Genomic DNA, 24625 nt, shown 5'->3' with positions numbered 1-24625 from the left:
TGGGGTCATTGTGAACAAACAAAGAGCGCACTGGGGATGCAAGGGATGGAGCGACTAGTCAAAAGCATTGAAAGTTATTATAGGTCATTTATAATTTTAGAAAACATAGCCGATTCCATGCTTTGCAGGGTCTGCTTTTCATAACAGCATCTGGCTTACGCATGACAAAGAACCTGCCAGAACTGAAATATGGCAGATGCCACTGCTGACTTGATTTTGAATGTGCATGCTCCAGAGATGTCATGCTTATCTTTATATTATTTTCCTACACTCATGCACAGCAAGATCAGAGGAAGGAGGGGCAGCAGTGCCGTCACTCTAAAGCTGGCCATATACCTATAGATTATCTGCACATTTTCTATGGTCAGATGGAAAAAGTGCAACAGATTCCTCCATCTACGCTAAACTGTGTGGATGGAGGAATCTCCCACAAGGCCAAGCTTCAGTACCTTGCTAGTCGGCCCCGCTGGCTCTTAAAACACGTGAACAATGCCGGTGTTCTATCAAAGTTTGTGACTGCGTTAGAGTGTGTGACCGGCGACGTGGTCACACATTGTAACGTAATCCCGCCCACTTTATTTAGCTGTGCAATATGTGACTGTTCCAGGGCAGATCTGCATCGTAGATGGTATGTGCAGGAGAACCGATCTGCCCTGGAACAGCTGATCGGTCCTGAAATCTCACTTCTATCCTGCTTTGTGGAATGTGAGATCGCACTCACAAAGTCACATTTCAGGACCGATCAGCTGTTCCATGGCAGATCGGTTCTCCTGCACATACCATCTGCGATGCAGATCTGCCCTGGAACAGCTGAGAAAGTGTTGGAATTCTTCACCTTCTGCCGGTCACATATTCCACCGCCGGAAAGTGGGCGGGGTTATGTTAAAATGTGTGTCCACGTAACCAGTCCCACATTCCCACCCAGTCACAATCTTTGATAGAACACCTGCATCCAATCAGATTGTTCAGGTATTTTGAGAACCAGCGGGGCCGACTAGCAAGAGAATGAAGCTTGGCCCAGTGGGAGATTCCTCCATCCACATAGTTTAGCATAGATGGAGGAATCTGTTGCACTTTTTCCAACTGACCATAGAAAATCTGCAGAAAATCTATATGTGTATGGACAGCTTAGCACTTTGCAAGCTATGAAACCTGCATTGGTGGATCAAAACACTAGCTTAACAGAATTACAAATCCTTTGGCAACCTAGGCCGTTTACATGCATGTACAGTAAACTCCCCGTTATCCGGCATCCAGGGGGATTGGTAGATTCCAGATAAATGTAGTTTCTGTTTGCTTGAGAGTTACTATTAAAAATAGGTCTTATGCCATAACCCGTACTATACCATATCATAAACTCTGTATTGACTTTATATTAATATTGAAATGCAGTAATCAAAAGCAAATTAGGACAAATAGACAATCATTTCCGGGATAATACATGCCGCAGATCAGCATAACAGTAAGAGCACCGGGGATTTTTTTTTTCTGGTTAGATGAGAGTTCTGGTTAGTTGAATACCAAACAGAGTTTACTGTATTTCAACTGTATGTTAAGATGTACCATGCATCAGATATATTTTTTTACGTTATGTGGATGCTTTTTGGTACTTTTCATCCCACAGAGATCATAGTACTTCCGCTGACAAAGCCTTCATCTACTTTAACTGTGCCATCTTTCTTCCTACATCAGTCAGAGTCAGCATCCACTTTTTGGATTGGTATGATGGCTCAGAGATGACACAATCTTGTAAATCCTGGTATCTGTGCAGTTCTTAGAGGTGTTTACAAATGTATAACACAGATCAGTCTCTGCTGGAGCAGATCACATTGTTGAGTTGCTACAGAGTTACAATGTACAGTCTGATCACAAGGGGAGAGGAGACAGACTGATCTCCTGCCTGCAGCAGCCCAATCACTTGACTGGAGCTCAAGGATTGCATTTCAGTGATGGAACTTTTTTGAAATATTAAAATGTTTCTGTATATTGACAAGCCGTGATTGTATTCATGCAAAATATAACATTACTAAGAGATCCATTTTTAAGCCTTTCCATACTAGATCATACTTTAACAAAATCAATCAATCCAGCCATTTTAATGTACACATTACATACGAGAATTCTTATTCTCAGTGCCATCAAATATTACATCAATTCACAGCGGCTTCCTGTAAACTACACTAACTGCCAGCAGCATTCCAGATTGAACGTTTTCTTTATACCTTCATATGGCACCACTATTTTGGGACCACTAAATTGTTCACATCCGTCCCTGCTTTAGATGGAGCAGGCAATTGTATGATAACCTCCCTAAGGACAGAGTGTGAAGGACTGTATCAGTGGACTATATGGGAAAGGTTACATAGCTACATAGCTAGTCAGGTTGAAAAAAGACAAGTCCCTCGAGTTCAACCTATAGAGGGTTCAACCTATAGGAGGTGTTGGGATCCTTAGCAATCTGATGGGTTGTATATTTTCATCCCGCTTTCTATTCATCTTGCTGAGGCAGGGATGAACAAAGATAAAATAAGATTCTTTGATGGGGGAAAACCCCCATCATGCTCCCAACAGTGGAAACACCCTGGGAGGTGACAGAAAGCATGTCTTGCATACAATTCTTTCATCTACAATTACGTTTTTATATCATGGAAGAACACTATCCATAGTTCAGCTTAGTTCTACATAGTTTATAAAATTTAAAGTGTGTCTATGCCCAAAAACCAAAATGTAATATATTGCAGCTCACCAGCCCTTAAATTAAAGGTGGTGGCCGCATTAGTGTTTTTATTAGGCTAGGTACACATTTCAAATAAACTGGCTCTCCCTAGTTGTCTTCTGTGAATTACATAACACTTCCCCCCTCCTATGTTTTGGCAATGAGGACAGGGGGGTATTTAAGGCCAAATCAGGAGATCAGCCTAGGGCGACAAGGCTGCCTAGTACAGTGAGTGTCACCCTAGGACAGGAAGTGTGTTACTATCAGGATCATCAGATTAATAATAATTTAAAAACAAGAGCCTGGAAAACACACAAATAAGGCATTCTCCACATCTAAGGAGTAGTAAGCTGCAGCATATAACATTTCCATTCTTGGGTTTAGATACCCTATAATACACAAAAGTTGTAAGGGAAGAATATAAACTTTGCTGGCATATAACATGCGCCATGATGTGCAGAAGCCAGCCAGAAATCAGCCCTCATTAGCATCCCCTTCATTTAGCTGCTTAAACCAGATATTTGACTGGCTGGTATGGTACATTACTGTTCTTTGTATAAATAAAGGGGTTTCAGCTATAAAATCCATGCATGACATCATTTCAGGTGGACTTGGCCTTTAAAACCACTGTGCATGCTCATTAATACATGCACATCTAAATGAAAGGTAAATGAAAGCTAATTGCCTCTCCATAGCAAAAAGCTGAGAATCTCATTTTCTGAAGCATTTTTTGTAATGATGGTAGTCATTTTATGGAACCTTAGATGTAAATCAGCTAAAATCTCAATCAACGTTTAATTAACACGACGTAGAAAATTGCTCATTGAGAAGGCCGCCTCACAAACTCTAATCGAAAGGGATTTCTGTCACTTTGCACATTTGTCCATGTGCATCACGTGTATCCTTCATTTACATATAGCTCTCCTTTACCAAACACAAGAGTGAAAATAATAAAAATAACGGTCTACCTATGTAAACATGCGGCTTTCTCCTCCCGCGGCATTGTGTGCATCTTGTGTTATTTCTGTGTTTATGTCAGATCTCCCCCTCCTCCCTCCCTCTGTCACGGCCTTTGGATGGTGGATGGCTGATCTGAGAAATGTATTTGGATTGCTGTCCCAAATCTGCAGCCGCTCTCCCTGTGTCTGTCTTATTGATTTCACTCCATACGACACGGCTTGTCGCTATGAATTTACATGTCATTCCCAGCCGCGAGCACTGCCAGGAATATTTGCTCCTTTCTGTCGCCCTCCAACAAAAACACACAAATACTTCCATGTAAGTATGTGCGGCTGCAGAGCAGCTACATAGATGTGCTGTGGAATAGGTTACAGAAAATAACATATATATCGTCCGTGCACAACCTGTGTACGCGATATATAAAAAGAATACACATCATTGTATGAAACGCACTAGGTCATAGTAAAAATGTGACATTGGGCCAAGCAAGTGTTACTGTAATGAATCCATTCATACACTTGGAGCGACATTAAATGGGTTAACCCAGATGGATTCCATGCTCGCACTGCTGTGGCCACGCTATGTGTCACCTGTTTGGCTGTTTCCCTCAGCTGACTGTAAGTGGCCGCAGGTGGCACAAGGAAGCTGATTGTCAGTGACAGGCTTGGGCTCCAGCTGCCTGCATGGAGCATCATTTGTTGGTAGAGCGCTGGCCGCTGGCGTCACCGGCACAAAGCAAAATAGGTGGCCATGAAAGGGAGAGGAGTGTGTGCAATGTGGCAGCCGAGGCCCCGTGGACCTGAAATAATTGGGGGGAAAAAAAAACAGAGGAAACAAGAGGTTTCTTTGCTTACACTGATGCCCTGCGGACTGTACATCTGATTTGCTGTCAGAGTCTCACTGTATCCGCCTGTCTGACTGATAACATGGCGAAGGGTATCCACCTGGAAGACAGACCGTAATAATGGTGAGGACAGAGTTCTTCAATAGGGGGTAAGGTTAGGAGTCATAATACAGACGGGGACAAAGACCGCCACAGGAGGAGAGACAGCAAGACCTCAAATCAGAAATATAACATACAGAGGATGATGAGAACGATGCACACAATAGATGCACATTACAGTAAAACAAAACAAGGTGAGGGATGCTTTGAGGCATAAATAACTTTGGGTCGATAGCAGGGAAGACAATAGTTAAAGCCTCATAGATAAAGGAGAAAGCATTAAAGGGAAGAAAGTAAAATAAATGACATTGAAGTACAAATAACACAGCAAATATAGCCTGGAAGTTAATGGTAAGGTAAAACGTATACAATGGAAAAAACATGTGCATCTAGCATACGGAAACATGGAAGAGAAAGGGATAAAAATCATGAATTATAATAATGGAACAAATAAAGTTAACCTTCAGCAGCCTACAGCAGCCACCACTTTGACTGAAATCACCATTATTATTCATAGCAGTTTTCCTGCAGCTCAGCCAACAGCGATCATTGAAGGAACACTAAACAGAGCATTAGTCAAAACTCCTATTACTTTCCATTAATTGTTCACTCTAATGGCTGATGAACAATGCCCAGTGTTTTCTCCATAAGGTTCAATGAGCCCCACTGACCTATGTTTTATAGAACTCTATAAAGTGCTTAGGAACACACTGCATAATGGCGTTCTCTGTTATGGGTAATGAATGATCTAGGTCTAGATGCAGAGAAAAATAACTCATCTTGTTTGCCATAAGGAATATATAATACTGACGTTTTTTTTTTAAGTTCCTTTACAGAACTCTAGGCAGATATAAAATGCACAAATAATGCAGCTCTGTATTAATATTACATCGTTAAGGGCCCATTCACACGTTGTATTTGGGCGTTGCGTTAAGTCACGTTTGGGCACCATTTGAAATAAAGGGCACCACAATGCACTAACACGTGTAATGTGTGTTAATGTGCATTAATGCAACGCAAAAGTGTGACCTCGTCCTACACTATATTACCAAAAGTATTGAGACGCCTGCCTTTACACCCACATGCACTTTAATGGCGTCCCAGTCTTAGTCCGGTATAGTTCAGTATTGAGTTGGCCCACCCTGTGCAGATATAACAGCTACAACTCTTCTGGGAAGGTGTCCACAAAGTTTAGCAGTGTGTCCATGGGAATGTTTAACCATTCTTCCAGAAGCACATTTGTGAGGTCAGGTACTGATGTTGGACGAGAAGGACTGGCTCGCAGTGTCCGCTCCAATTCATTCCAAAGGTGTTCTATTGAGTTGAGGTCAGGACTCTGTGCAGGCCAGTCAAGTTCCTCCACCCCAAACTCGCTCGCCCATGTCTTTCTGGACCTCGCTTTGTGCACTGTTGGAACAGGAAGGGGCCATCCCCAAACTGTTCCCACAAAGTTGGGAGCATGAAATTGTCCAAAATGTCTTGGTATGCTGATGCCTTAAGAGTTCCCTCCACTAGAACTAAGGGGCCAAGCCCAACCCCTGAAAAACAACCCCACACCATAATCCCCCCTCCACCAAACTTTACACTTGGCACAATGCAGGCAGGCAAGTACTGTTCTCCTGGCAACCGCCAAACCCAGACACGTCCATCAGATTGCCAGACAGAAGCGTGATTCGTCACTCCAGAGAACACGTCTCCACTTCCTTAGAGTCCAGTGGCGGTGTGCTTTACACCACTGCATCCGACGCTTTGCATTGCACTCAGTGTTGTAAGGCTTGGATGCAGCTGCTCAACACATTCCATGAAGCTCTCTACGCACTGTTGTTGTGCCAATCTGAAGGCCACATGAAGTTTGGAGATCTGTAGCTATTGACTCGCCGCGCTTCAGCGTGCGCTGTCCCCGCTGTCATTTTACATGGCCTACCACTTTGTGGCTGAGTTGCTGTTCCCCGTTGCTTCCACTTTGTTATTATATATACACACACATACACACACAAAATATATATAAGGTGAATAGGTCAAAATATATATTATATATAACTGCAAGCAGTGTAAGTGCCTGAATCTAACTTGGTGTCAGCCTCTTGCAGTCCCTGTACAGCAGAACTCAGAGAGGAGAGGAAGAAGCAGAACAAGGAACCACTCAGTTGTGCTGCAGTGCAAGGAGCATGCTGATAAGAGGAGAAATCAGAGTGACAGAGATGATCTCATCAGTCTGTTACTTCTCCTTTAACTGTCCAGACACAGATTGGAGGAGACCTGTAAGTGTCACTGACACTGAACAGCCACAGAGAAAATTCAGGTCCCCTCCCCTTCCAGAGAGGGCTGTGTGGGGTGGCAGAGCTGTGAAATCTCAGAACTGGATAACGTCTCAACATCAACCTCCTTTAGCGTTGATGAAATTGAATTACAACTATTTTTCCCCCATATGCAATTCTTATTTTTTCCCCCATCAATGCACCATTGTTAGGGTCTTCACAACATCATAATGACAAACTATTAGGTACGAAGGGCCTGTAAAAAGGACAAGGGCATTATCTCAGAAAATTTTAGATAGTTGCAATAAGCTTGCATTAATCACTATTCAAGCTCTATAGATGATTGTTCATATTTCATATGAGGAATGAGAAAAACAAATTTCCAAGAGCAGAATTCAGGGAAGAGATGCAATGGATAGAACATGGAGACAGGAAAAAGATCATCTTTAACGGGGCATTTAAGTTTAACTGTGTTTCAACTACAACACCCAGGAGAAAGCGTTAAAGCACATCATTTACGTGCCTTCAATGAGGCTCTAGGTGGTGTCTAACAACTTGAAATAAAACAGGTTCTTTTTATGCTTTAGAAAGGGTGATGAGATTTGCCATCATAGTGCACTACTTACCAATGCAAAACAAACTTTGCAGCTACTACACAAGCTGACGATGCTCTGGGCACAGAAAAAGGGCCAAATACTAATATACCATTTCACACTTCAGTAAGCTCAATCATATTTTCCAAATACACTCCCTGCATGCAAAGCTATGGTTTAAGCACTCTTGAGGGTGTGCCATCTCTTGCACAACAAATGCCAACAACGTAACAACAAATGTGAAAAACTGAACTCGGCAACCAAGGCAAGAAAAAAATGACATTGCAACTGTGAGTACATTAATAACGGTTGCCCGGTCTATAAATGACCCACAAACTTCCTCCGCTACTGATGATGTGACCAACAACCTATCAATATTGGCCATGCAACTAACAATATCCGTTTATAATGACAACAACAACACTACCACCACCTTCACCGTGCATATGAGGCAAGCAGTTTTTACGGTCATAAAACTAATAATTTTCTCTTGGAGTGGACAAATAGTCAATTCAGGAGCCAGTCAGTGAAATCCAAGACCAGTGAAGAGAATGTGAAAGCCCTGACCAGTCAGCCAACCATTTTCTCAATTTGTGTGGACATGTCCAAGACTATCCATATACATAAGCATATGACTACCACCATCCTACTCTCATGAGCATGTGACCAATGGCTTTTCCAATTGGCAAATCATCGGACGATCCCTACCTGTGACTGTACGTTGGCTCCAACTTGGGCACCTTGGTAAGAATCTCCATTGAGAGACTGCACGTTCATGAACAAATCTCCAGAGTTTGGCATGTTAAAAGAAGTGGAAGAACCTGGAAAGGAAAGAGTGAGGCACCTGAATCATAGCGAGAAGGAAGCTCAAACCCCAAAGAGAAGAGGTCTGACATGCACAGTTTGGGGCGAAACAGGCAGGTGAAAGAAGGTTGTGAGAAACAAGTTAGTATAAGGTAAGTAAAAGAAAAAAAAACAGTATGAGAAAAGGTTACATAAGCATAAAATGGGAGGAGAGAGCAACAGGTGAACTGAGGCCATATTTAGTACTAGGAGGATTAGTTATTCTCAGACTGAATGTTCTAGGCTATGTTAGTTTGAAGGATTTGTTCACTGAATTAGCACCAACATGGAGGAAGTCATACTTGTTTGAGCACCAGAATTGGAGTCACCAACATGGCCTTTTGTTGATAGACCAGTTATAATGGACCTTGACCTCATACTGCAAGGTCATTCTAGATTAAACTATTTCTATCATTGTAAAGCTTAAGCTTAATTATTCAGTTTCCATTGAAATTAGGAGGAGTTCAATTTTTAAGTTCAAGATAATATTTTTAAAAGATGGGCACAAAAATGTACTGAATGGATCATTTTGTATTGCAGAGTCTAAAGAGTAAAAAATGCTACACATGAGTGCATGCCAATCCTGTAAGAGGATGCTGTATGCTTTCATAGGGCGAAAATATATGTGACAAACAAGTCAATTCTATATCTTTACACAGCCAATGAGCTACATCCGAAAATACCCAAAGTAGACTACTAAACATGCACAAAACCCAGTCTGATAAATTTAAATATCTGTTGTGGCCACCACCCAACTGTCTGGTGCAGAAACATTTGTTTTGGGGCCAGAATGAGGCAGTTTATACCAACAACATTGGTATTTTCCATTAAATATAATCATGGGTAGACACATTTGGCAGAACTGGCTTTTTATTCCTGCGGATTGACTTACAGCTGTAATCCTTTTAGACTGTAAGGTACTGCAATGTATGATGCTTTTGAGCTATGTTCTCTTTAATAGCACATCAAGAACATGTCAGTTTACCATAGATTAAAAAAGAAATAAAGAAAGATCACATATACACAACAACCAAAACACAAATCCATCCAATTCATGACAGGACATTAAATCTCAGTTTTGATCCATCTAAAAGTTTTAAATCTGTAATAAATAAGCCAATATATTATCAACTTATAGATTAATACCAGGAATAGGTATGCTGGAAATGACACTGCTGACACTGCTGTGGGTGCCTATGTTTTTCAAGCACCCCGACTCTCAGATTCAACTGACCGGCTCCATCTGGCTTACATATTATACACACACTCCATGTCCACAGTATACTTCTTAAACTTCTAATCAAATTCATAAAGGCACGTAGTATATGTATACAAAAACAAAACAATAAGTTTTGTTTCTTAGATATAAATATGTATTGTTCTCGCACTTCCAAAAATTCTCAAAATCCAGACATGTTCCTTACAATGTTCAGCAGACAAGTAGTCAGACACGAAGAAGAAAAAAGGCCATCAAGTCACTGAAAAACATGTAAAGATTTCCAGCTGCATAGTTTGGCTAATGAAAGCCAACAACAATGGACTCTCAACGGCAAAATCAACCCAATCAAATGTACATTTTTAACTAAACTGATCAGGTCACCATCTTCCACTCGGCTTTTACCAAGTAACATATATAATTTGGACACAAACTATTTTATTATTGAAAGAGGAAACTGCCAAGATGGGAATCAGAGGGAGATCATTGCTGACTTGGAAGTTTTGAAGGTGCAAACATCATGGCTGTCATCCTGATCCTTCCCCTGCTTCATAGGTCACTGACCTAGATAAAAATGTACATATCCGGCATTAAGGCACCAAAGGTTGCTTTTCTGGGTCACTATTGGTAGAAAAGCAAGAATAGAGCTAACGGACATCTTCAAATACAAAATCAGAAATGGTACCTCACAAACTTCTATCCCAACAATGCCCTTTAATTTTATTATACTGTAGAGCCAACAGGAAGTGAGAACATATCCTAAGGGATAGAAATACCCACTGAAAAGTTACCATTGAAAGATTTCCCCCGATTTCCATTTTGGTTAATAGTTAAAATTTGGGATTCTTACTTCAAGTCGCAGTGACAATGGTCACCAGAAAAAGGAGAGGGTTAATCCCTCCAGCAGTGACAAAGACCACAATTTAGATACACTTTCAAGTAAAATTTTAGGTATCCCCATTCTTAGTCAGTGGTTTGCACTTCTTAAGGGATGCCAATGTGCAGGTATTTTCTTATAGAGGGCTGTGTGATTATAACAGAAATTCTCTCAGTTAGTCTTCTGAGAAAGTTAATGCAATGTCCTGTTTCAGTTTCTACATAATACAAAAGTAGATAAAAATATGCAACAAAGTCTACTAAAATCCTAGAAGTGCATACAATTGGTCTGGGAGGAGTCTTTTTTTTCTTAATGCAGAATTTCAGGTAAAATTCCTATTAACCCTTGCAGTGAGGTTACCCACACACTGCAGGGTTAAGTTATGTGCTTGTTTGTGTCTAGGTTACAAAGATATACTCAACCTTATCCTCCAAGCCGGCCGGATGTAACAGCGTTCCCTCCTGCTCGTTTCCTCCTCCACTGCAGCAAGGGTATGTTTCTTGGCGTCCTCACATCCTATACACTCCGTATAGAACGCGATGACTCTGGGACTTTAGACCGATGTAGCGGAGTGAGGCGGGAGGGGCTGGTCTAAGAGCAAGGAGGCTCAGAAGATTGGGTATTTCTTTGCTATTTTTGAAGGTAGCCCCACTGCAAGGGTTAATACCATTTTTTTACCCAGAGTTCTTCTTTAACAAAAGTGGAGATTTTAACTGCCCAACATAAACCATTTATTCTAATTTATAGAAAAAGACACTTTTACAAAGTACGTGAAGTAGCAATAAACAAAAAAATCCGGTATAAGTCCTCATCCACACCTGTGTGAGTTTAAGTGTTTTGGTTGTTGTGTGCGACAATGCACAACAAAAGGGAATGCTTTATTTTCTATAGGGGCCCATCCACACCTATGCAACGAGCTTTCATGCAACTTTAAAAATAGTGTTGGTGCTTTTTTTTTTTTGGTGGGTTTTTAGCCCCGCAGACTTCAATGGGAGAGCATGAAAAATGCACGTAACATGCATTTTTGTGTGTTTTAGAGCATGACAACAAGTCCCTACCCTGTTGCAACCTATACTTTATTTCACCTTCATTGGCCAAAACAAAAATGTATAATGCATGCAAAAGCAAACTATGGTAAGCATTTTTCCCCATAGTTCTCCTAAGGGTCACGGGAGGACATAAACCAGCCTCCTCCCGTGTCCCAAAGCTCAGTATATCGCGAGCTACAGCTCACGGTATACGGAGACCGTCACAACCCGGGACGGATCCCAACATTACTGTGGAGATCCACCCAGCTGCGTGATTGACAGCTGGCTCTGCCTATCTAGAGGCAGAGCCAGCTGTACCCGCCCCCTCCCCCGTCCGTAAGTCAGCATTGGAGGATCGGAGTGGGAATGAGTCACGGCTCTCTGCAGGGACATGATCGAGAAGTGAGGGAGCGACGGTATGTGTTCGCTCACTTCCTGATCTATTGGAGCCATCGTGTGAGTTTCATTGTCGCACGTTAGCTCGAACTATGAGGTTGAGTGACATTCACCTCAGAGTTCTCCTTTAAAAATGCAGACACACTGACAACTGCAGTGTATATTTCATGGAGATGAAATAGTTCAGATACCGTGAGTAAAGTGCAGAACCCAGTAGCACCTAGATTTTAGTGGGCCTTTAGGTGTTTTAATGGTTGACATTTGCTACTGTGAGGGCTGTATTTACCATAATAGCACTCATGGGTCAGTGCCTAGAGCAGTAGGGTTAAAGGGGGTAGCACTAAGGCTCAAAATTGATAAATTAGGATAACTTTTTTTCCTATGTTTCTTTTGCTCACCTTTGCATACCTATGGATAAATCCAGAGAGAACTGTAGGCATAAGGGAGTGCAGGGGATGTTGTGAGGAGTCAGCATGCACTCTATTAGGCTCTATTCAAACAGCCAACTGAATTGCACTAAACATAACAAAAATGCATTGCAATGTTTATTGTTCAGTCTATTGTGGGGTCCCGCAAAAAGAGTGCAGGTGCGATTTTATGGCGCATGTTCCAGCTATAGTAATAGCCACAAACGTGTGGAATCCGCACGTTTGTTAACATTTGCGTGGTTTCGTTTTTCACACGAAAAACACTATTGCTATGTGTGAATGGAGCCTTAACAAGCAGCTCTTGCTAAAATAATCACATGACACCTTGGGTATACAAAAGGGTGTCATTACTCCGGTGTACTTAGGGCACCATAGTGTTGAAATACAGCCCTGGCTACTATATGTTACACATCACTGCTCATGGCATTGCATTACTAAGCAGCTAAGAGACTTATGATTTTGGTTCCTAAAATTGTTATAATACAAAATTTAAAGTGATATTGAAGTAGAATTTTTTTTTTCCTCACTGGTTATAACTCTGATTCTACCTTCATTAACTTCTTTAGAGGTGGTCAATTTACTAGATATAGGGAGACTCAAGGGTGGACCCTGATATAAGCAATTATATCCAGCTAGAGAAACCTGTGACTGTGCTTACCAGTGCTTAGATGTGGTAGCTGCATTATTTTTCTTTTTAAAATAATTTTCACCCGGTGATCCTGGCAGCTATACACTTCATGTTCTAAGGTCACAATATTGCTCCTCATACTGTATGTATGCATTGCCACCCTAAGACGGGACTACAGAACACAATCTCCTCTCCTTTTCTCTATACGTAAAAATTTCCCCAGCCAAAAAGGGGTCACGAGTGGAGAAAGTTTAAGAAGGCCTGCTCTAGTACAGCGCTGTCATAAATACTTTGTTCAAAGTTCGTGCTTATTCCTACAGAAAGGGGAGCAAGAGCATGGTGTAGGTAGATGCTGTCCACGTCACATTTTGGAGGGTGGGGATTAAGGTTTGGAACAATACAAGTTCCAATGAGAACAGCTGGCGAGGGGGCATCTGCCTCTCCCCACAGAATTTAGGTCTCTCAATCCAGGTTTAAAAAGGCTACTGGGCAAACAGGAGCTCATGCCTAGGGGCAGGTAAGTGGCAAAGCAGATTAGGCAGCCAATCACAAATGAGAACCAACAAGAAACTTAAGTGTGACCAAGGAGACAACAGTTCAAGAACAATCTAAGCAGAACGTGATAAAACATTTACAATGTGTAAAAAAAAAAATCCCTTTACATTTTCTCCAATAAATAATACTGAATACTAAAAAAAGAAACAGCTACAGTCACAAAACACACCAATTACAATTCATAAAAATGATCACGATTACCAAGGGAGATATTTAGGCAAACAAGTACACAACATAAAAATGTGATGTAACCAGACAAACCATCATATTCTGATGAAATAACCTGACTGCTATTGGCTATTTCAAATTGCAATAGCAGCCAAAGTTCTCTCTCCGGTCCGCTCTTCTACTCAGTGGGTGGGTACAATAGCCAGCCTGCTATTGGCTATTTCAAATTGCAAGAGCAGGCTGGTTATAGTTCCCTCCTACTGAGCAGAGGAGTGGACCTGACAGAGAAATTTCTGTCAGGTATGCTTCTCTGCTCAGTGGGCGGGTGCAATAGCCAGCCTTCGATTCTTTAATTTAAATTAAAATAGCCAATAGCAGGTTGTCTATTGTACCCGCCCACTGAACAGACCAGATTGTTTTAGAGTGACCATTGCTTGAATGCCGGATAATGGGGAGTTTACCGTAGCATCATGGTTGCACCTCTGTCATAAGTTTTGTAAAATGCCACAAACTATTAACTGTGTAATTTTGTATATTTGTGTTTCTTTCGTATTCTTTTCTGTATAGTCTACCTTTTAATTCAGTATCCTCCGAACACCAAAACTGAACCATGGACTGACACAAAATGGATGGAAATTAAAATAAGCACCCAAAATAAAATGTTAACACCGACGATGGAAACCACAAAATAGCCACGAAACTGAAACCAAACGGACGTGCACGTGTCCTGAAGACCATGCGTACTAACCGAGGTTCTGTGGTGACAGGAACTGCACTTTGTTTTGTGGTTGCAATGCCCCGCGTTCCGTCTGTTTGTTTCCTGAATGAAACACAACACAAAACCAGCAATTTCAAGGATATCAGCCCTGAGCTCAGCATAAGAAGGAAAAAAGCATTTAACTGCAGGGTTAGTGAGCAATGTGTACAGCTGCAAACCGATTGATCAAATGACTATTGCATAAACTTTTTGTAGTCTTCAAATATAAAAAGATGGGGGGGTAACAGAAAACTTTAATGGATAACAAAGTGCCTCGTATATCACGATACCCTTACATTTCTTTCTTGTTCAAACATTTACATAAAAAAAAAAAAAAAAAAATTACAACATGTAAAATACACTTATTTAAAATATATGAAATGTATAGAACTCTGCAGAGAAAAAGGCCGCACAGCATGGCCAACGGATCCAAATAACAGAAATTTGGCCCTGCCTAGACATTCATTCAAATGCATTGACCTCTGAGGAGGTCTGCTTGTACCAGGAGACTATTGTGCTTGGGCTACATAGCAAGATGTTCATACAACTGATAACTGCTGTATAGATTTTACACCAAGACTGGGAGTTCTGAGCATCTTGGTAACCTTTGCAGTAAGAGCCCCTCTCCGCCTTATGTTGTGTTTTTGTGAATATTTGCGATCACTTTCACTCAAGAAAACTATAGCCGTTTTAGATGGCTTTACAAAAACCATGCTTGTTGTTTAACAAAAGCTCCTAAATCCATGTTTTATGGAATAAAATGCACAAAGAACAAAGAACTATCATTGTTATCTGCAGGCCAGAAACCAACCTGGATACGAATCTATCTGCCCAACATGACCCTCCTCTTTTTGCAAACAATAGATTTTCTAAAGGGAGATTACCATGATTCCTTTGAACTTATTACTGATCTGTAAGGTCCTAGACCGCTACCAGTAAAAAAGAAAAAAAGTTATGACTATTCCTAACAGTACTTCCACTTCTTGGGAAGGTGGTTTCTAAAATGCTTTAATCTGTGATGCACCACACACAAAATGTATTGCCCTAGCCGTGATGATGAAAACATGACATGGAGATGGCTCCGTAATGGTGGGTCATAACATGAAAATCTATATCCTACAGAATATGGCCACAGGAATAAGGCCATCCGAATTTTTCATGTCTCGTGCTTTAAAAAAGAAACAAAAGATGAAAAAACATTCCCCTCCACTCCTTGCTACATTTTAAATAGTGTACACTGCCTGTGGTACATTTTCAGTGCACTGTACACTGTTGGACCATTCCTGGCATCTGTAAGAATCCAGGAATGGAGCAAAGAAGATGCATCTCCTGCGTGGAAGCACAATTTTCCTATTCTAGAATATTTCATAATTGAGACTCTCAGCACCGTCTTCCACTAACCCACCTTGCCATGTAAATAATGCATGACCAATGGACAACACAGATTTTCATGGTAATGGAAAACATTGCTCTAGGAAGCACAGAAGGATCCATGGCAAGGAAGGAGCTGGCAGCTTTGGCCTTTATCACATTTGCAGGAAGGATTAAATAAATCAATAGATATTAAAGATCATGAGAATAGGTCAAAGGAAGGATCATCATGGAAAAGACCTGATAATACAGAAAAAAAACCCTTACCATAACCAAAAGTTTCTCTGTGTACCCGACTGAAACTCATACTTTTGGCCGCAACCCTACCTTTCCAGAAACGTTCTTATTCTGTGATTTGAAGTCTCTGCTTAGGCTGGCCATGCATCCGTAGATTTTTGTTATTCAGCCTGCAGGCTAAATAGAATAAAATCCGATTCTCCTTCCTTGCTGAAGAGTGTGGATGGAGCAATATCCCGTTGTGGGATATTGTATTTTGAATAACTGCGGGAGCTGTTTAGCCGACAATTTTCTGCCAGCTCTTTGCTATTTTCATTTGCATGATGTCGGACAGGAGGCAGCAGACAGAGTCACCCACTGATCTAATTTTGGCTGGTTCATCAAGAACTAGCCGAAACTCAGTTGGTGTAATGCCAAGTTTAAAGTGTATGTATATGACAAACTCTTTTTTTAAGTTTTGGACATGGTAGAGAATAATTTTTTGCCATTTCCGTCTCACTTCCTGTCCCAGAGATGCAATAGATACACTGTTCGAAACTCCACAATCAGTCGAAACTCAACCAATGGGTGGCCTCTGAACCACGAAAAGTTGATAAAAAAAAAAAATCGATTTGGGTTTGGTTGTTTTAATCTGCTGCTCATTATTATTATTATAAAATTCACCCATTATGGGGGTCATTTTCTTTTTCTCCCTTTCCTCTTCTGTGCACTAGTTCTAGCAGTGCTAATCCGAGCCTACTAGAATAGCTGTGCTGCTTCAGAATGTGCCCTCTTCGTAGTATCAACCCTTTCTGGTGTATCCATCGCATGCAGTAACACTACCATAAGGATCAAATCTATTCTCAAGTGGCAGCCTTATTGGAAACATAAATGTGTATTTAAATAGAAACCTCCTGTTCTCTAAATTTGCCCATTTTCCTAATTACACTGACAGATTTTTTTTTTGTTGAGAGAAGCAAATTCTTATTTATGTTTATTAAAGCACCATATACCTGTCATCGAGCTAACAAATGCAGGAATGCATATTGCAGAGAGCATATGTTAATCCCACTAAACAAAATGAAAGCACGAAATGTGCCAGCAAACTCACTCAAATTCTGGGATGCCTGTGTGTAAAGATGCTAGGAGCTGCCTGGCTTATACAGAGGAAGAGATAGATCAGACAGGGGACACCTAACAATAAGAGAGTGATTGGTGGATGAGTGCAGTATGATAGCTTGTATTTAGAATGATTGATTCAAGGAAATCAACAGTGTAGTAACATAAGAAAATGAGGCTGAAGCTTTGATACATGGCACAACAAATATATAAAATAAATGAGACAAGCTTAGCACTAGTGAAGGCAAATATGCAGCTACCTTAAACACAGTGATACCAAATGTATCCCTATGAATCTACAGTAAAGAAAACAGGCGTATTGTATTATACGAAGTCAACAGTTATAACAAAAAAAGTTGTCAAAATAAGGGTCATGTATGAAATACTAAAAGCTGAACTCCGGGCACAAACACTTTCATTAAAATGTATTCCGGATTAGCCAAAGAGGATAAAAATCCACTTTGTATGCACCAAACGCCTTTGCCATCCCAGATATTAGCTTGTAAACATAGCAGTGGCTTCATCACTATACTGCACATATCTTGGCTGAGGGAGGGACCCCAAAAGGCCACCCACTACAGGCTACCTGCAGAAAACTACATGAGGGGGTGGATACAAGACCAGTCACCCTGCACAAGGAGAGAGGGCAGCAATGATTGGCCTGTAATACAGGAAACTCCTACACAGAGATAAAGTTTCACACTGCATTACTGCACAGATCTGGAAGAAATACACAAAACTATTGTTATTATACATGATTTATATAGCGCCAACAGTTTGTGCAGCACTTTACAAAATAGGGGGGGGAGGACAGTACAGTTACAATACAATCTCAGTACAATAGCGTTAGGAGGGCCCTGCTCGTGAGAGCTTACAATCTAGTAGGAGGGGCAAGTGGTACAAAAGGTAATACATGTTTAGATTGAGTTTGTGGAAGAAGTAAAAGGGCAGTTATGTTGAGGTAGCATAGGCTTCCCTGAAGAGATGAGTTTTCAAGGATTGCCTAAAAGGTGGACAGAGTAGGAGATAAGCGGACAGATTGGGATAGGGAGTTCCCAGTGGGTGGGAGACACTCTGGAGAAGTCCTGGAGGTGACGAGAGAGCTGAAGGTCTTGAAAGGACGATTTGGGTGATATTTTGAGACAAGGTTCAAGATGTAGTTGGGGACAAAGTTGTAGATGGCTTTGTATGTTGATAGTATTTTGAATTTTATTCTTTGGGCAATTGGGAGCCAGTGGAGAGATTGAATGCAGACACTGAACGGTGGATAAGGTGGATTAATCTGGCAGCATCATCAATGAGAGAATGAGGGGAGGGGGGGATGGCCTGTTGAGTGGTAGGCCAGCAAGAAAGGAGTTACAGTAGTCGAGAGATTACAAGTGAGTGAATCAGGAGCTTTGCGGGGTTTTTAAAAAGCGTTGAGCTTTAGATATGTTAAAGAGGTTGAGTCGGCTAGCTTTAGATAGTGATGAGATGTGGGGCTGAAAGGAGAGCTCAGAATCAAGGACTACACTGAGCACCCTGGCTTGATGGGACGGGGTCGATTGCAGTGTTGTTGAGTGTGATGGAGAAGTTGGAGGAGGGAACACGGAGGAGAGGAGCATATATTAGAAACTGAGTTTTGGACTGATTGAGTTTGAGGAAGTGGAGTGACATCCATGCAGATATGTCAATGAGTAGGTTAGTGATACGTGAAGAGACAGAGGGGGTGAGCTGAGTCGTCGAGAGAGAGATTTGGGTGTCATCAGCATAAAGATGGTTTTGGGAGGCCATGGCAGTTTAGTGGGTATGCCTACACTTAAGCTTTTAGTTATATAACATGGCTGTCATGCTGATCCAATTACTTATTTTCCTGTCACCGACCTGAAACAGGAATGAATATTAGCTCAGAGCTGTCCTCTGGCTGGCTTGGAAGATCGGGCAAGTATACCCTTCCTATTTTTCTCCCTAGACCAAAACGGGCAGTTAACCCAAACTTTTGCCTTGAGTTCTTCTTTAAAAATAGTATACCTCAATGTAATGGCAATACAAGTAGCATTTTTAGAACATGCTCAGCAATGGCAGCCCACACACTTCTCTCATTCAGGCTCCAAAGGGTACCTTACTGGTCTCTTTAATAAAAGGTACAGAGGTTCATTTTGGTTTTGTGCCACCTACAAAGACAATGACAGCTAAAGCTCTGCACAGAAGGTGCATTTATCCTTAAACTAGAGAATCAGGGAACCCAATACACACATTCCTTCAAAGAGTCACTTTTCCTGATAAAAGCTTAAAGTAGAATTTAACCGTCTTTTTTTGCAAATATTTACTGCTATCGAGCAGTAGACATATGCAAAACATTTAAAAAAATAAAGTTACCAAACAGGTTATTACTTACCTGTGTCTCTGCCACTCGCTCCCGTCCGAAGATCTGAACATTCTTAAGGCGGCTGTGAAGGATCATGGGGCGAGCACATGCGCAGTAGAGATCTTCGGCCGGGAAAAGAGGAGACACAGGGTAAGTCGATGCACGCAGCCCAGCAGCGTGCACAGACACCGTGCGATACTGAAGACACTGCAGTCAGCACCAGCACTGGAGGGACTCCTGAAAACTACTGGGAAGAAGATGATGATCGGATCAAGAACCATCATTTAAGGCAAGTCCTTAAAGCAGCATGGGGGGGGGGGGGAGATGTGACTTTAATGTCACTTTAAGAATGAGAAGAAGAATATTCAACAGTGTAGGGGTCAGCGTTAAGGCTAGGTTAGTATAAAGTTCGGCATTCAGTGTACGTTGAAATATTTACATAATCTTAACAAGCAAAATAACATTTAAAAACAAGCCCTCACTGATCTCTGACACGAAGTTCATCCTCAGAGGTCACAACAGAAGCATACAAAAGTCTGGTCTCAGAACTTTTCCTTCACTTTCCTTTTCCTGCAAACGTGTTCCTTGTTTACATCATAGAGAAAATGTCTGGCAAGTCACCGCAGGGAGGGGGATTCAAACTACATAGGTGAAAGTAAAAAAACTTCAGATGTGACTTTCAAGGGTGAATTCTTCCAGAGTGCAGCAGCTACAGAGGTCAATGTGGGCTTGTTAAGAATATGTATATATAATTTTTTTTTAGCTTAAAATGGTTTTACAGGTGTGTTTCAGTGCGTTCCATTAATTTTTTTATGCGTTCCAGTGCATTCCAGACCAGACAAAATAGGACAAAACAGTCTTGTCTGGAGGTAATCTGGATGTAGTGCAAATGGGCCCTAGGGGTGGTTAATTGTCAGGAATAAGGGGTTGAGTCTAAAGAGACTGGAGTGTAATGAGCTAATGGAGGTTTATGTGCTCTGGGGTGGGCTCACCTGAAATTTGAGCGTGTGGTGTGTAGCACCCTTCCGCACGATAACAGATGATTTTTCGGACGAAAGAGCTGGTCTGAAAATTCTCAGCCGTACAGTGACCGCAGCCCATTAGCTGCATTCACTGTTTGGTGTACTGTCAGAATACAATAGCCTGTCTGTTTATCATGGATGGGGGAATCGAGTGTTACACGATCAGTGTTTGGCCAGCCTAAAACTCTGGGCAGATTGCAATTTAGTTGTTAGTTGAACTAAAGCATAACAAAAATACAAAAAACAAATGTATTGGGGGAGCATTTTGTAAACCCGCAAAAAGATGACGGAGGGCACCAAAGCAAGCTGCAAACCGCCAAGGTTTTTGACCGAAAAAACGATGCAACACCCCTCAATAATAAAGCACAATGGAATATGCTCTTTAAGCATTTTACAAGGAAAAAAGTGACTTCTCTGTTCAGCTATATAATCTAAATCTAATGATAGTCACACAATCATTCCTGTGCTATATCTGTATATGCTTCTCCCCCCCCCCCCCAGAGCCCAGATCGTCAAACCTGCTTCTCTCCCTCGTCGCCCATCATCCATAACCTCTATCCCTGCTATACACAATTCCCCATTGCTTCATCCTTAATCTCTTTACTGGAGAGTTGCCAACAATCCCTGAATCAATTCCTGGAGATTTCATTAGCCAAATGACTTAATGATGACATCAACAAGTGATCAACTACAGAGATCTAATTATTGTGCAGCCTACGGCATTAAATTACACAGATCATTCAGATGGAGTTTAGGACAATTCGGTGGAGATCCAACTATAGGAATTTTGGAGATGTCACCTTCAGCGGTAGCTTCCCAACTCTTTCAGTGACAGCAGAAGTCTAACAAGTCTTATAGTTTGTACATTTAGTTAAATGTGTAATAAAAATTGCAACTGCTGTTCACAAAAAAAAAAAAAACATGCAGTTTTCCTCAATAAAGGTGGGAAAACACATTTTATATTGTCTCAGCAAATGCCTGTGTGTTTGCAAAGAAACGGTTAGCATTCCAGGTGTTGCATCGAGTTGTCATCATTTTATTTTCACGGCATAAATAATCCAACGCTCTGAGGCCGTGCACGGTCCTTCTGGCGAGGTGCCAGTGATTTGTACTTCACTTTTACGAAATTGCACAGTTCATCTCCTCTTAAAGTACCCTTTAAATATAATAAATAGTATTTTATTTTTGCAGTATTGAAATCCGTTTCTTAAAAGCTGGATTACGGACGGATATAAAAGACATTTAATGCAGCTATGAATTAATTAACAAACAATTTTTTTAATTAAGTACTTAAATGTGTTCTAATATCAGCCTCTGTAATCCCCCTCTACTTGTACGGTATTAAAAAAAAAGGATGTTCACAGTAGGAAAGTTATGATCTCATCAGTCTGCTGCTGCTCTATCATCCAATCACAGACTCCGGGCAAGAAGGTGACCAGGCTGTACTGCTTAACTGCAGTAGAGATTATTCAGGTCACCAATTTGGCTGTTTTCTGCCAGATCTGTGTATTTCTCATGAATGGGCGGAAAAAATTACAAAACCTTTGGAAGGTAAAAACAAGGGATGCACAGATACTTTGAGTACCAGTGCCGATACTTAGCATTTTCATGAGAACTACCAGGGTTGCAACGGTTGCAGCTGGGACTTGGCTCTGGCGCTCCACCACTGTCCTGAAATCATTAGTAAATATTGTTTTAGAAAAACGGTCACATGACAATAAACAAAAATGTATCTGTAAGTACTTGGGCAAGCATCTGTAAGTACTTGGGCAAGCATCTGTAAGTACTTGGGCAAGCATCTGTAAGTACTTGGGCAAGCATCAGTACTTGGGCAAGCATCAGCACTTGTACTTGCAAAGATGGTATCGGTGCATCCCTTTATTTATATTTATAAAAACAAAATCATACATTAAAACAGGGATTCACAAATCCCTGGAGCTCCGTGTGCTCCTAAAAATGGCAGCTGTATAACTTTTGAATTTTTGTCTAGTCTTGGAGCTGGAAAAGTATCTGTACATGTACTTGTACCGAGTACAGTACTTGGTATCGGTGCATCCCCAGTAAAAACAGCCCCCACATTTCTATCTGAATGGTGCACTTAGCCATTTGGCTGGAGTTCAGCTTTACCTTAAATGCAGCAAAAGTAAAAGTGTGTAAATAAATTAAGTAAAACCAGTAAACCTCAAGAGCCGAGGATTTATTACATTATCAGCATAATAAGCCTTAATGTGAAGCTATGGATCATCATTCCTAAAACCAACAAAAGTCAACATTTCTCATATACCGAAGCTCCTCACATTGCCCTCCACTGGCTTTTACTGTAGCATTTGGTTGCAGCCCAACGCTGTAGTAGAGCTCTTCGCCATCCGCATGAAAGAAATATAAGTGGAGGAACAAATACTTTGGTTCCATTTGCACAGTTTGTTGTGTTACCCATCACTGTCAGACTATATGTGAACACTCCGGAAGTGCATTGCTGGTGTCCATATGGAGATTTCAGTTTAGGAAGACTTGTCTTTGGAGACTGAATCTTAATATGGTAACAATATTAGATACTCAAGCTCAATAGCGCTAGTATTGTCATACCAGTTATCAAGACATTAGCTAGGTGGTTTTTGGTTCAGTATTTCCTCAAACTCAAAATGTGTCCTCACAGGCACACTTTATAAAGGTCAGCAATTAAACACTTAACACAGGGCTGCAATAATGTGTGACATACATATCACCCGTTACGTTTTTTACAAAATGGAAGCTGCTGAGGGCCAAATTGGGAGGCTTTAATAACTCAAACCCCAATATTACTGGAATAAAAATGGATTGAAAAAACAAAAACAAAAAAACCACACCAAACATTGAGGTCATTTCTGAAAAAAGACACAACGGGGGGATAATTGGGACAAGCCGGGGAATGCAAATAAAAAATAAAAAAAACTAAAAAAAAAAAAAAATAAACAGAAAGGAAAAAAAGAAAAGAATGAAGGGGATAGAGGGACGCAGAAGACAATGAAAAAGTAGGAGAGGCAGCAAACGTATGAAAGCATGGACGTAGAAAAAAAATGGACAAAGAGAGCATAGTAAGGAAACACTGGAGATAAAAAATAATAAAACTGCAGGAAACAAAACAAAACAAAAAAACAAACTAACCAGCAGAACTGGGAGTTGAGGGCGAATTGGCTTGACTTCCGTGAACTGACACATTGGTAGCAGTCACAGCTGTTTTGGCAGCATAAATATTGGCTTCCTCTTGGAATTTACCTATGTTCTTCTTGTAGCGGATTCGCTTATTTCCGAACCAGTTTGATACCTACAGAGAGCACAAGAAAGATTTTGATTTAAACTGCAGTTGTTATATTACAGCTTGTAAAGTTGGAAAAAGAAGAAAATGCCCTATGTACACAAGACAACACGGATGTATGTCGTCGATAAACAGAGCATGTGCACGTTCCCAGTTTCTGGCCAATACAACAGATATTGCCCATTGCAATATTGTATTGGTTGTATTCTTCAGTCACCAGGATTTTCAATTGTTGGCCCTTTCCCACTTTACTTTAGTTTACTCCCTTCGTACATCACAATATCTATACTTCTTTCTACTCAGACACAAGCATTGATTGTACAAGAGATATACAGGTGAAACTCGAATAATTAGAATATCGTGCAAAAGTAATGGCAGTAATTGCTGCAAAAGGGGCCCAAACCAAGTACTGAGTACATATGCATGCTTGTACTTTTCAGAGGTTCGATATTGTTCTATGTACAATCCTTGTTTTATTGATTGCATGTAATAATCTACTTTTTTGAGGTTGTGGATTTGGGGTTCTTGGGGTTTTCATGAGCTGTAAGCCATAATCATCACAATTATGACAAATCACGGCTTGAATTATATTGCTTTGCATGTAATGAGTCTATCTCATATGTTAGTTTCTCCTTTTAAGTTGCATTAGTGAAATAAATGAACTTTGCACGATATTCTAATTATTCGAGTTTCACCTGTAGGATTATCTTTCTTCTCTTTGGAATTTTTTGTTTAATTTGGAACTGTAATTACTTTTTGTTTAGTAAAAACCTCTGTATACAGAGACTCTTCCCAATTATAGGCTTATTTGGCTCTTATTGCTAAACTAAGAAAGCGACCTAAAGCAAGTAGGAGTGGGTAAGGGTAAACTAAATAACTTTTTATAATG

General features: G+C 40.8%; 1 protein-coding gene across 7 annotated transcripts in view; it reads right to left on the bottom strand.

Annotated features, from left to right (window-relative positions):
- LOC108789127 (pre-B-cell leukemia transcription factor 1) overlaps positions 1–24625 on the bottom strand; it is a 150662-nt gene that overhangs the window by 5393 nt on the left and 120644 nt on the right. The window contains exons 6-9 of one of the 7 annotated variants that reach the window (XM_018559059.1): positions 23586–23745; positions 14358–14429; positions 8179–8291; positions 4531–4620 (exon numbers count right to left, since the gene is read on the bottom strand). In XM_018559059.1, the coding sequence (XP_018414561.1) occupies positions 4531–4620; positions 8179–8291; positions 14358–14429; positions 23586–23745 (435 nt within the window). The remainder of the gene's footprint in view (positions 1–4530; positions 4621–8178; positions 8292–14357; positions 14430–23585; positions 23746–24625) is intronic. The other 6 variants (XM_018559061.1, XM_018559060.1, XM_018559062.1 and 3 more) reach the window with 6 other exon arrangements.

Source organism: Nanorana parkeri, unplaced genomic scaffold, assembly GCF_000935625.1.
Source record: "Nanorana parkeri isolate BGI_ZX_2015 unplaced genomic scaffold, ASM93562v1 scaffold378, whole genome shotgun sequence".
NCBI classification, from domain to species: domain Eukaryota; kingdom Metazoa; phylum Chordata; class Amphibia; order Anura; family Dicroglossidae; genus Nanorana; species Nanorana parkeri.
The sequence above is the reverse complement of the archived record's forward strand: the minus strand, read 5'-3'. Positions and strand labels throughout refer to the sequence as shown.